This window comes from Hermetia illucens, chromosome 2, assembly GCF_905115235.1.
Source record: "Hermetia illucens chromosome 2, iHerIll2.2.curated.20191125, whole genome shotgun sequence".
NCBI classification, from domain to species: domain Eukaryota; kingdom Metazoa; phylum Arthropoda; class Insecta; order Diptera; family Stratiomyidae; genus Hermetia; species Hermetia illucens.
The window spans coordinates 100591050-100604513 of record NC_051850.1 but is presented as its reverse complement, the minus strand read 5'-3'; the positions used below and the strand labels follow the sequence as shown (position 1 = coordinate 100604513).

At 40.5% G+C, this 13464-nt stretch overlaps 1 protein-coding gene across 6 annotated transcripts in view; it reads right to left on the bottom strand.

The window, feature by feature from the left end:
- Window positions 1-13464, bottom strand: part of LOC119650441 (coiled-coil domain-containing protein 102A) — a 28428-nt gene that overhangs the window by 5946 nt on the left and 9018 nt on the right. For 5 of the 6 annotated variants that reach the window (XM_038053278.1, XM_038053279.1, XM_038053283.1 and 2 more), the window contains 9 exons: window positions 5791-5901; window positions 4950-5137; window positions 4790-4892; window positions 4485-4593; window positions 4285-4423; window positions 3998-4223; window positions 3813-3932; window positions 3654-3740; window positions 3486-3593 (listed from right to left, as the gene is read on the bottom strand). In XM_038053278.1, coding sequence (XP_037909206.1) covers window positions 3486-3593; window positions 3654-3740; window positions 3813-3932; window positions 3998-4223; window positions 4285-4423; window positions 4485-4593; window positions 4790-4892; window positions 4950-5137; window positions 5791-5901 — 1191 coding nt within the window. Of the gene's footprint in view, window positions 1-3485; window positions 3594-3653; window positions 3741-3812; window positions 3933-3997; window positions 4224-4284; window positions 4424-4484; window positions 4594-4789; window positions 4893-4949; window positions 5138-5271; window positions 5373-5790; window positions 5902-13464 lie in introns of those variants that run through there. The other variant, XM_038053280.1, reaches the window with a different exon arrangement.

The window sequence follows — 13464 nt, the reverse complement described above, 5'->3', positions numbered from 1 at the left end:
GTGCAGACCCATCTTAGCTACTGATTTTTCATTTGCACGCATTACCACACCATTGGGGGCACCTCTCTTGCAATTATTCCACGGTGCAACCCCATATATTCTTACTTCAGAAGTGATCATAGCGTGTTACGCCACTTATCCAATGCATCATCTTTGCCCCAATTACCGCGAGGTGGCATTCATTTTCTTTGATAGCGGGCAGCTCGCGGAAACATAAAGGGGTCAGGATTAATGCGTTGACCACAAACGATGCCAGCGTGAAGCAAGTTCAGAAAATCTATTTTACCTAGGTACAGTCGCGGACCGTATCACATGAGGCGCTTATTTCACGATTGCACAAGTTGCTCAAGATCGGTTTTGTTGTGACACAATAGGAAAACAACACCACGCGACGTTTAAAAAGATGCAATACATATTAAACTAATCCTGACATTCCAAATGATTTATAGTTTCGAGTCATGGAGTAGTAATATTATCATGTTATAAATTTTAAATAATTACTGTCATTTCTTTAAAGGAGCCTTCAGTAAATAAAGAAAAACTAGAAGACCTCTCTATTATCGAAAATTTGTATTAGTACATAGCTTGTGTGTGAAAACAAGTCCTTATATTGTCATTGTGCCCTAAATGAGGCACAACTCGTTAACCACGCACTATTATTGTCGGTTTGATGAAATGTGCTTCAGTTCCTTCTCCTAACTTTTCCCGAAGTTTGCACTCTTTCTACATTATGCCAAGACACGTAGTTCTAGGGCTGCCTTCTCGCCGACGGTAGTACATTCCGCAATGGAACTATTGTTCTTTTTTAATGTGTAACCTATTCACTGCAGTTTTTGCTGTATGATCAACATGTCGACGGGTATCTGGTCCGTACGCAAAGTCACCATTAATATTATCTTAAGCCAGAATACCCCAATGACACGCAGATATAAGCCAATGGAAGCTTGGGAGTTTTTCAGGCCGGAGCAGTCGAAACTCGAAGTTTAGTTTCTAAGCCGTCAGTAGAAACAACCCTACCTATTATAGATATACAAACGCTTTCGATGTTCTACCATTAATTCAAGTAGAAAGAGCGCGATGACCAGGTAAACTAGGAGCCTAGGTTTTATAGGTGCGGCTAAGACTTTGAATTTTTTCTTGCTAAAAAAATCAGGTCTCCGAGAAATACAGAAAGAATTGGCAAGATCATTGTCTTGTATAGTAAGAACCTTGACCCTATGATAAGACGTTTCGAGCGGAACAGTTTTTGTAAGTTGAAATGGGATTTGTTGGCTGTCAGCAACCGTCCGCGGATTCCGTCGTCGTAACTTTTATCGGTTGTTGTTGTTTCTTTCGTTTTGGTGTTGACGCGCACCATGCATTCTCCCTGCCTCATTATTGTGCAGCCCAAGGTATCACGCCACCTGCTCGATTTACAATTTCAACATAGGTCAGCTCAGTCAGTCTTATCAATTTAGTCAGAATACCGAATTCCCTCAAGGCCATGTACAGTTTTTCCCTGACTGTTTTATCATAGCCGACCTTGAAGTCGATAAAGAAACAAAATCTGCTCTGACGCTGTTTGTCTGGAGTGAAGCCTTTTTGCTATGGGCCGACCATGTTATGGGCATATGGGGCTGTGGTATTGTCCTTTTATAAAGCCCTTATTATATATGTCTGGTTCCATACTAACAAAGAGCTAAATTTCTTTTGTTACGGGGTACGCACTTCTCAGCCTTTTTCATGATAACGGAGCTGCAGAGCGTCAGATAAAAAATAACCTTTGATAACTTCCCAGTGCCTATCAATATTCTAGGGTAGGTTCTTTAGGTTTTGTGTGGTTTGCGCAGCAAGAATGTTTTCCAACTGCTGGATGTCAGCGGGAATTTAGGAACAGCTGCTCTGTATCATCATCATTATCATCCGTTATCCGTTCAATAATAATAATAATAATCGTTGGCGAAACAATCCATATTGGATCAGGGCCTTGAAGTGTGTTAGAGCACTTCATTCAAGACCGTAACGGTACACTACAGAATAGCCTGTAGGAGGCAATGTGGTCAGTATTTTGCTCGTCCGAGATTATTACCCTGATTCGACTCAGGTACTTATTCACACCTGAGTCGACTGGTATCCGACGGCAAATCACGATACAAATTCCACTGCCACCAGTGAGATTTGAACCGCGACCTTCCGTACAATAGCCTTGTGCTCTAACCACTCAGCTATCCGGATGTGCGTTCGCTATCCGTTCTAGGTCTGCCTTAATTCGATATCCCTAAAAGCTGTCTGGCATCCTGGCCAACACCATCGTTCCATCTCAGGCAGGGTCTGCCTCGTCTTCTTTTTCTACCATAGATATTGGCCTTACAGACTTATCAGGTTGGGTCATCTTCATTCATACAGATTAAGTGCCCCGCCCACAGCAACCCATTGAGGCGCATTTTAACCACAACCTGACGGTCATAGTAACGTTCGTTATGCAGGCTACGTCCATCCTCAAGTAGCGGGCCAAAAATTCTTCGGAGGATTCTTCTCTCGAGCGCGGCTAAGAATTCGCATTTTTTTTGCTAAGAATCCAGGTCTCCAAGGAGACAGTAAGAGCTTTGAACCTTTGGTAAGACGTTTCGGGCGGAACATTTTTTGTAAGCTGAAATAGACTCTGTTGACTGCCAACAACTATGGGAAGATTTCATCGTCGTAGCTGTTAGCGGTTGTGATTTTCGACCCTAAATAGGAGAAATTATCAACGGTCTCAAAGCCGTAGTCTCCTATCTTCATTTTTCTCGTTTGACCAGTGCGGTTTGATGTTGTTGGTTGGTTGGTTTTTGGTGCTGACGTTGCCACCGTATATTTTGTCTTGCCTTCACTAATGTGCAGCCCAAGATCCCACGCCGCGTGCTCGATCTCGATGAAGGCAGTTTGTAGTATCGGGTCGTTCTTCTCATGATGTCGATATCGTCAGCATAGGCCAGTAGTTGGATGGACTTAAAGAAGATCATACCCCTCGCAGAGGGAAAATCTGATCCGGAATCTCGCAGTAAATCCTAGCAGAAACAGGCTACCAAGTCAGTCGATCGCGTCTTGCAGTAGCCGTCAGCAACAGTCCGACACAGAGATCCCGTCTGCTGCCAGTAGGCTTTCCAGAGTATGAAAACACAGTTCCCCAAGAGGGGTAGGCGTACTCTCCAATGCTCTACTATTTCACCTCGCTTAGACTCAGAATATCCAGCGCCCAAAATTCTTGCTAAATTAGAAAAAGCGCACGTCCTTGACATCTAAATCAGTTTACATAATTTTCTCAACAAATCAAACAATTGTTTAGCAGATGAGATTGCTGACCAACCATGTTTACGCAATATCAGTTTGTTGGATTGAGACTTACTTCACTTATTTTGATTGCAAGTAGGTGTAAGACTCACTATTGGAAATTGTTTGGAATTTATTCACACTGCTTAACTTAAACATGAAATAACCAAGTCTAGAAAATTAGAGAAACCACTAACCTCTGATTCATATTGCTCCGCTCGCCGTACAGCATGACCTAGCTCTGTATTCGCCTCGGATAGGAGCTTTTTCAGTTTTGCGTGGGAATGTTTGATTTCACTTATTTCCTATAGAAATTAATACATGATTAATTTGATTTTCAGAGGGAACTGAGTGTTAATGAAAACCTTATTTCTGTCTGCCAGTTCTTGTTGCAACACTCGAATTTCTGAGTCGGTATTTTGCATTGGACGTCCCTTCCGATCTGATCGATCCTAGAATCAGAAATAGAAACATTTTTCAGAATGTATCTTCTTAAATCAGCTTCAATTTTCAAGCAGCAATACCTGCAAATCACGAATTTCAGCCTTTAATTTTTTGTTATCACGTTCCAACGCTAATTTTTCAGTCTCCAAGCGTTCTCGTTTGCCCCATTCAGATGCATTTTCAGCTTGCAATCTTTCGAGCTAAAAAACGTTTTAACCTTACTTTCTTTATATTCTTGATTAAATAACTGAGTTTCAATACTTACCTCCGTTCTAAGTTCACACAATCGCCTTTCCAGATTCTCGCGAGACATAACTTCTTCTTGCAATGAGTTGTTAAGTATCCTTACTTCTGCTCGGTGCTGCTCTTGAAGGGTGAGGAGTTCTCGGACGGCTTCCTGTTTAGCTGCGCGTAATTCTTCATGTTTGTCGCGGAGTTCTTGAAGTTCTAGTGCCACTTTCTCAATATTTTTGTGCAGGGAAGTTTTTTCACTGTAAAATAGTTGTTTCTATAGTCCAATGTTTACATATTTAGAGCGTATCTAGAGCATACTCTCTTTCAGCTTGAAGGGTCTTTTGTGCTTCATCCAATCTCAATTGAAGCATGGAGATTTTCTGCAGTAAATATTCCTCATCGAAATCATCCTTCGATAACTGTTGTATCAAGCGCTTTTCTTCAGCACTTACTTCATCTGAAGAAGTGCATGACATTAATGTGCGAATAAAGTACATGACAAATTTTTCTTGACTTACCCTTGTCATCATATAGTTCTGAAACATTTTTTGGCACGGCTCCCTGTAAAACATACTCTTCAATGTCGAGGTCTTTCGATTGACTGCTGTCGCCAGCTCCTTTTGTCACCTTGAATAAACAGATTTAGTCATTTTCTGTGTGAATTTTGTACTGTCTTGTGAGTAAACCATAACAACAATTTATTAAAATACGCACGGATTCTAGGCCATTTACACTATATACCAGTTAAGTTTTCATTCTACTTCACATTTCGAAATAATCGGAAGTTTACAGCACTTCAATATAAATAAGTCATAGTACAAACCAGTCCGTCCTCGCTATTCACATTTTTCAACCCATCAGAAGACATATCAGGTGAACAATTGATATCTCTCCCGTCCCGTTCTGGTTCGTCACCATTATCCAATCTGCAAATAATCTCAATCGTTACTAGAATCTAATACCTGGGCTGAGGAGTCTATTACTTGTGAAACTGTCCAGCATGTTTCATCAATAACATATGGATCTTTTCCATTTCCTTTTTGAGTTGTGTGATTTGCATTTCCAAGTCGTTCTTCTCTCGCTTGTATGAATCGGACTCCTTAAGGGCAGCTTCTAAGTTGGCTCGAAGTTGCTTGGCCTCATCGCGTGCTTTATTACGTTCATTCCGAACCTGTTTAAAATATATGAAACAATTGTTTTTATAAATAGTTGTTTTCTTCAGCGCACATTCGTCCGAAGGAGTTATAATTGTTTGTAATGAACTTTACGCAATAATAGCCAATCAAGGAATTTATGATGAATCACCTCCATTTTTCAATGACGTGTTGGACTCCCAACCTTCAACTATTCCTGAATGGAGTTCTCTCAATTTCTGATAATAAGGTAATTGAATTTAATTGAGTTGAGTATAGTTATGACATCATGTTGGTAGGAGGTTTGTTTTGGACCGGGTAATAGCTAGGCAATATCGATTAAACTCAAGGATACAGTTGCTGGGTATTAGCATGGAGCTAAATAATTCAATTTCCATGGAAATAGTCGAGGAAGGAAATAATCATTTGTGTGCTTTATGAAAGTAGTACATTGGGGAAATTTGATGAGAAGACATTTTCATTCATAGCACTCTAAGCACACATGCTTTACAATTAATTATCTGGGAGTTATTAAAGTGGACTTAATGTATATGTTATCGGAATATTAATATTCATAATTGCTGCCATGCCACGTGCCATTATAAATATCGGACTTATGCATTACCTTCTTTGATTTATTCATGTGATATTTATTTTTCATTTATTCAGTCTATTATTATATTAGACTTACCTTACTCCATTTTTCTCTCCAATTTGCCGTGCAATCGGACCACCATTTCATTGTTTTTTCCATTTGAGCAGCTCGGGCCCTGGCTTCTTCCAGTTCCCGCTGGCGCTGAGACTGCGGAGAAATAACTTGTGTTTAAATATGATCATTGAAAATATAAAAGGAGATAGTATTTTGACTATATGGACAATTTTTTTTACTAGCAGTTGGAACAAAATGTATCTCCCGATTAGGGACTCTTTTGGCAATAGACAATTGGAAACTCCGAATCATACACTTAAGAGTTCTTCGAAGGGGCTTGTCCTATTCCTTGAAGCCAAAGCGCTGATGGAACGGAGAAGTGCAAACTCAGCAAATCAACTAGACGACGAACTGCTTGTGAAAGCAATAAGAAGACTGGTTAAATTTCCGGAACTCACAGTGGAAGAAGTTGGAAACAAGGCTCCTTTAGAATGTACTGTGAGGAACTGGAAAGCAAAAGAGAGACTTCAATGCTGTGCAGAGCCCTTAAAAAGCAGTCGCCCAAGTTGGACTCTCTTAGCAAACCGGATGGAACTCTCACCAATTCCAGAGTTGAGTCTTGGAAGTACATCATCCGGGAAAACAAGTAATAGAAGTGGGAGGGGAGAATTGACGGTTTCTGCAAACCTTTTAAAGCGAAACTGTTACGAAGGGAATTGAGACACTACGAAAGCGGTGGTTACCAATGAAAAAGCGAGAGAGTATTTAGAGCAACTTCTAAGAATGGAATTCCTGCTTTGGGCCACGTGCCTCTTGGCGGAACGTTAAGGTAGTATTCATACTTAAGTCTAAGAAAGATGACTATTCAAATCTAAACAACTTGAGACAAATCAGTTTAACATCATTTTCACTGAGATACCTGGAGGGACGGGTCAAACGTCACGTTCGCGAGAAGACGCTAAGACCGCACGCAGTAATGAAAGCCAACACGCTCACCAGCGTGGAAAGTCTTGATTGTCTGCTCTTCACTAAACTAAACTAGCCGCATGGCCAAAAATTGTGGGTCTGGGTATTCCAAGTACCATGAGCATAACATCCGGCGCAGCTCCAAATACATTACTGAATTTGCAGCCCTTGGATATATATATTCAAAGCACTGCAATGACAGCAGATCATAGACTAATTCGGTTACAGCTATGGGGAAATAAAGGCAGTGAGGGGTACAGAGCATTGAAAGAACTGAATCCGGTGCTTACAATGCCGGTCTTGAAGAGAGATTGACGAGTGATTGAAGGACAGGCGTATCGCAATCTGTAGCGATAATTCATTGATTATTTTAAAAATGGCCCAAGAATATAGAAACCGATTGAAATGTATTTCTAAATTCAATGCGATGGAATTAGTTTAGTTATGTGGTGTAGAAAGGAAATGAAACCTCGGCTGCCTTAGCAAAAGAAGGTACATTTTCGCCCATGCCCCAGCAATTGTGTCACTGGCTATTGATGCTATCCAAACCTGAGAATAGTTCTCCCATTATGGTAGGTGGCAAAGCCTTAATGAAGCTAGGCACACCAAACTCTTCCTGTAAGCACCAAACAAGCATACTGCAAAGTTTATCCTGTTGAAAAACAGGATACAGACGGGAGAATCAGGTACAATGGGCCACTCAGATCTGAGTGCTCAGAGGCTTTACCTCTCCCTCACCTCTTACATATAAACACACAGCACTTGGGAAAAACAAATACTCAAACTCAAATACAATTTTTAATTTTCTTTCAAAATGAGCTTAATAAAAAATATCATACAAATCTGAAGAGTGAATGTTTTCGGAAAACCACCAACCAAACTTTTTTTCAAATTCAGAATTTTTCAATCTACTCTCAGAATTTTCCAAAATAACTTTAGAATCAAATTTCAGAATTCTCTACTTTCATTCAGACTTTTCCACTAAAAATCAGAATTTTTTCAATATTTTGTTATGAAGTTTTATACCGCGTTTTTACCACTGCGTAAGATTGGAATTCGGATTCTTTGAAAAAAGTCTGAGAAGTCCATCAATTTTGTTTCCTTATGGAGTGTTGTTTTGCAGGGATCTTCCCCTAAAAAGTTACTTAATTGTTAGGGGGTTAATTAAAGCGGCCACTCGATAGAAAAGTCTGTCTAACACTCTAAAAATTAAATAATTTTTAGACGGAAGATAACTTCGGTAGAAGAGTGAATTAATATAGTTAAGCCGATTTCCGGTATTTTTGTGTATGGTCTGGGTGTCTGAAAGTAATCAGTAAGGCCACAAATTATTTTTTTTTAAATGTGGAGTCAGGCATAGTAGGGGCGTTCTTTTATTTTCGATTTTGAATTAAGAGGTCATGGAAAAAAGCAATGAGATTTGCGGGGTGGACTCATTTTTCCCCAGACCGTATACAATAGTCCATGCGGATAAAGTGTTGCGCTTCTCAGGCTTTTCTCAGAGATTTTCGGTTCCACCCGCACCCAGTGGTAAATTTTTTTATATAACTAAGTTGCTTTTTTCTGCCGCGGCAACACAAAAAGTGTAGGTTTGTGTGTGTTTGGATAATACATACTAGCAGATGGAATTGGATGATATTCTGCGATTATTCATACTATTCCAATAGATGGCTTAAGCAACAAATAGTGATCGAAATTAATGAATTATAAACATTTTACAATAAGTTTAGGTAGCAAATAATAGACTGTGGTGTCCGCGGCTTCGCAACATGGACGGTATTTCATTTGTCTTTTCCAAGAACTATTTGACAACAGGATGCATTCAATAATATATAATATTCCCCCTTTTTCGAACATTTTTATACCTCTTAGCTTTCCTCATTACCCCTCTAAATTTCATAATTTCCACCCCCACATTTATTTATATTCAATATCTGATAATGAAAATCATTAGTTTTATTTACTTTGAAAAAAAACCTACAATTGGTCGTTTTCCTCTAAACTCAGGAACTCAATTTCATTTGAACAATTCCAAACTTTTTTTAATACCATCCATTGTACCATTAATGATAATAATCGTTGGCGCAACAATCCATGTTGGATCAGGGCCTTGAAGTGTGTTAGAGCACTTCATTCAAGACCGTAACGGTACACTAGGAGGCAATGTGGTCAGCATTGCGCTCGCCCGAGATTATTACCCTGATTTGACTCAGCTACTCATTCACAGCTGAGTCGACTGGTATCTCACGTCAAATCACGATACAAATTCCACTGCCACCAGTGGGATTTGAACCGCGACCTTACGTTCGACAGTCTTGTGCTCTAACCACTCAGCTATTCGGACACAGCTGCATTCATCCGGAAGTTTATTTTCCTCTTGTCTTTCGCATTGTACCATTGTACAAGCAAAACTTGCCTATGTTACCTATTGTTAAATGCAGCTTGATTGGCCTTTGCTATAATTAGTACCGTATAATAGGGTGTAATTGTTGTTTGTGCTGCGCCGACTTCGAATTTTAAATTCAACGCCGGGGTCCGGCAAGAGCAGGAACTAGCACGGCCGAGACCGGCTGATTGGATGAGCAGCTGATCAAATAGATTAGTCTCTGACGAAAGAACCTAGGTATTTCGGATGAAGTGGAGTTCTGTTTGATTATAAGCATTGTGAATTATTGTAAGAAGAATTAATAATTACCTCGGGGGTACAAGGCTGCTAACTATGATTATTTACGGATTACGGACAGATATTTCAGTTGAAATTTGGTTCCATGTTTCCATCTTTTACAGTGATTATAGATTTAGAAAAGACCTAGGTCTTTCTCTTAGTCTGTAATTTTATTGTTTTCTTTAGCATACAATTGTTTCATGGACCACATGCCTCCTTAATCAGTGTCAATACCTACTTCAGTTCCTCTTGTGATAGTAACTTTTCAAAATTGTGTTAATATTTATAGCAATAAAATCTTAATATGGAAAGTTCGGTTTTTTTCAAGTGGGCTTCAATAAAAACAGAATAGAAGTTAATGTATAGTTATTAAAAACTAGTGTGAAAAAACTGTTGATCTTTGGTGGCATCACTAGTAAATAAAGAAGGTTAATCTTTTCCTAATATGAATTCAGAGGTGTTGAAATTTGAAACCGCCTAGAGAGCAAGTGTTTGCTAAATTTCATTTCCCAAAACAATTTGCCAACAATGTTTTGATACTTTTTGAATCTACAATTCCTGATAAACGGGCTATAGAACTCTACCTAAAAACATCAAAGAACCGAAATAACGCAAGTAATAATCAAACACCCGCTGCTGCGTCAAGGCGCCAACCATAGTTATTTTCAACGCGGTATTACGACTGTTGACGTTCTGAAAATCGGATATTACAGCTTCAAGGCGTAAAAGCCATTGAACTGTGAAGGTTAAAAAGGTGCGGAAGTGGCTTTACAACCGAGTCAACGTCGGCAGGAGGTGAAAGAACGCTTGAATAGATGGTGCTTGATGAGAGATGCAACGATTTTCATACTGTGACACCAACACAGGTTTTCTTTAATTCGTAATTGTTATCTGAAATTCGAAACAAAAAGAAGAAGTAACTCTGTTTATAGCTCTATTTAAAGCTCTGGAGGGAGATTGGCGAAGGTCAGATTATTTTGTTTGTCACCAACACTATTTTGCCATTACAAGACTAAGGTCACAGATGATTGCGTTTGCATAAAGGTATTATGATTGTAAATTACAGTTTACGAACCAAATTTTCATTTGCGGGAGATTTTTACTTTATGCTTCAATCTGAAGAAATTCGCGGAACGTGGCTTATTAAATGCTCTCAAATGCTTATAGGAGCCTTTTTTAGTCAAAGACGTGATGTCAAGGCTTCAAGAACGCTGATTTTTATTTCAAAGACCTACAAAGCAGAGGCAAAGAGGCTTTTTTCGAATACGGAGAATCAGATGCATCATTTGATGACGATTCAAAAGTAGTAAGAATTGACAAAATCATCGGGAGCGACGCAATAAGCCATTTCAGAATTGCTTAAAGTCACCGGAACGATGAAACCAAGCGATATTGGACGGCATGATTGCGAACAGTTGCTTAAAAAGCAAATGCAGAATCAATTGAGTGGGAGAAACAGGTTCATACAGATAACCTCAAGGGGAAAAGTCCCCGGCTCTGCTTCCACATTTAAGGTCAAATCGAATATTCAGACTCTCAAGGCGAGGTAAGATAGTGGAACTTTGAAAGCACCGTTCTCCCTTTTGTGGTATGTTTAAGGTGGGGGAGAGACAAAGCCTCTGAAAACTCAGACCCTAGTGGCCCATTGTACTCAATTACCCCGTCTAACGAGAATTCCTATGTTGGACAAATGCCCAACTAGTGAATTATGACCTGTCAGAATTCCCACAAATTTTCTGCAAGTCTTTCTGCTTTTCGACAGGATAAACCTTTTGTTAAAGCATCCGAGATTTCATTCCCCTCTACATCACAATGACCGGAAGGACTGCTCAACGCCCTCAATGCAGCTTGACTATCGTTACAGATTGCGATGCGCCGGCCCTGCAACCGCTCGTCAATCAGCCAGATTGTCGCCCTTAGGATCGCATATACTTCAGCCTGAAAGACCGTTGAATATTGTCCCAAGGGAAAAACCCACTTCTCGTTTTTATTCTAGAAGTAGACTCCTGCTCTAAAACACTGTTCTGTTTTTGAGCCATCGGTGTAAAGAAACGTCAGTATATCCTGACATTCTGCTGGTTCGTCCCATTTTTCTCTCATATATCCGCATTCTCATGTCGAGGTAAAGTCCGCCTTCACAGCCTACAAGCTGTAAGAGCTCGTTTCAACTTCACCTCTACATATTTGTTCCAAAGAAACTTCTTGTCCAGAATAACTCTCAGATATTTCACTTCTTGGGAAAGTTGAAGGATTGTATCCCTCATCCCTGGAAATCAAAAACCATTCAGTTTCCTCCTTTTAGTAAATAATACTATTTATTTGGATTTACTAAAAGTCCATGCCTGAGGCCCCAAATCAATCAAATCAACGGCGCGTTGTGTATTTTTACACACCATTCCGAGATCTCGACCAATACCTAGTACAGCCATGTCATCTGAGCGAGTCGATCAACATACTCCACAGAAGGGGCGGTAGCACCTCTCCTTGAGGGCAACCTCTCATCGCTTCCATTGTTAGGTAGCGATCGACACCCACTTCAGCACATAGCAATCTCTGTGTTAGCATACCGTAGATCCACTAATTTAGAGTTTCATCAACACCATGCTCTGTGGCGGCATCACAGAGCTTTTGGAAGGGCCATCCATAGCCTGGAAGTCTCCCTTCCATCTTCCACTTCCTCGCAGTACTCTGTAAAAAGAGTCTCGTTTTGAAAGTTTTACGAGCCTCTTATATTCACGATGTGAGTTCCCGAAGTTTAACCAATCTTCTTCCTTATTGCTTTTTTTACAAGCACGATTTAAAAGTCGTCTGGTTGATGTCCTGAGTCTCTGCAGTTCTCAGTTTCACGATGGATTCAGATTTCCAACCGATCTTCTAGTCTCCTAGAGAACTCCACTTTGTCGCCAAGAAGTTCATTGAACTTTGTCCAATCCGTTTTCCTAGGATTCCGTCTTTGTATTACAGATTGTTCGCCTGAAATAATCAGACTAAATTCTAAGTAACGGTGATCTGAGAGTGAGACTTCAACTAGCATTCACCAGTCTCTAATCAGCTCTAACAATTTTGAAGTGCAGATTGTTGGGTCAATTACTTCACTTCTCTTGGCCCCATCAACGTAGGGGCGCACCCTATTTCCGCGGTCATCATACCAGCTGAAGTGATAAAATCAATATGCTAAGCGTTCGCATCACAACCTATTAAAATTTCAAGGCCACTTGATTCTGCATATACTACCAGATCCGTTAGTCTTTGTGTCGGCGGAGAAAGAAAGAAAAAGAAATAAATATGAAATTTTGCCAGCCTTACCGCCAGGGATAGGCATAGGCTTTGGCATGCTGCAGGTTAATTTGACTAACTCTTATGTTTGTAGACATAAGTGTAGCCTAATATGAAAACCGCCGTTAACTGAAAAGTCTGCTGCATTCAGTATGGAACTCACCGGAGTTACCAGCTTGTCTTCACCTTCCGCCGAAAGTTCCGCTTTCTTGCGTCCGATTTCTCTGAACTTTGCCATACTTGGTGGTGTGGAAACGCCCATCTCCTCATTCCCAAGAAGATTCGCCTTCTTTCGCGGTGCCTTCCGTTGTCGTCGGTTGGGAACCCTCCCATGTTCACGGTGTTCGGGCTGCATGGATCTATTGCCATATACCAAAATTAGACCAATTGCGTCCACATCACCAGCCTCCCTTTCCTGTTTTTCCTGGTAGAGGAAGAGGAGAAGGTTCTGACAGGGAAGCCTGTAGTCCCTTCTCCTATGCGGTTGAAGTTTCCTTCTACCCAGCCTTCTTCCCCAGTTTTTTGGAAGAGTTAGGCAACAGTATCACCGCCAAGTCGGCCGTAGTCAGGTTCCCAGTTCCTCTTATTAAGGGAATTGCTCTACTATCCTTTCTGACTAGCCGCGCCGTGGACACCAGGTGTAGGTTTTCCACTGAAGTGAAGAGCCTGTCTTCAACAGATTTCTCCGCGGGGAACATGAATCTGATGAGGCTTCCAAAATCTGTACCTCGACCACGACCTGATTTCACAAAGTCGCGGGGGGATTCGAAGTCAAATGTCAGGTATGCCAGAAAATAACAAAAAGTTAT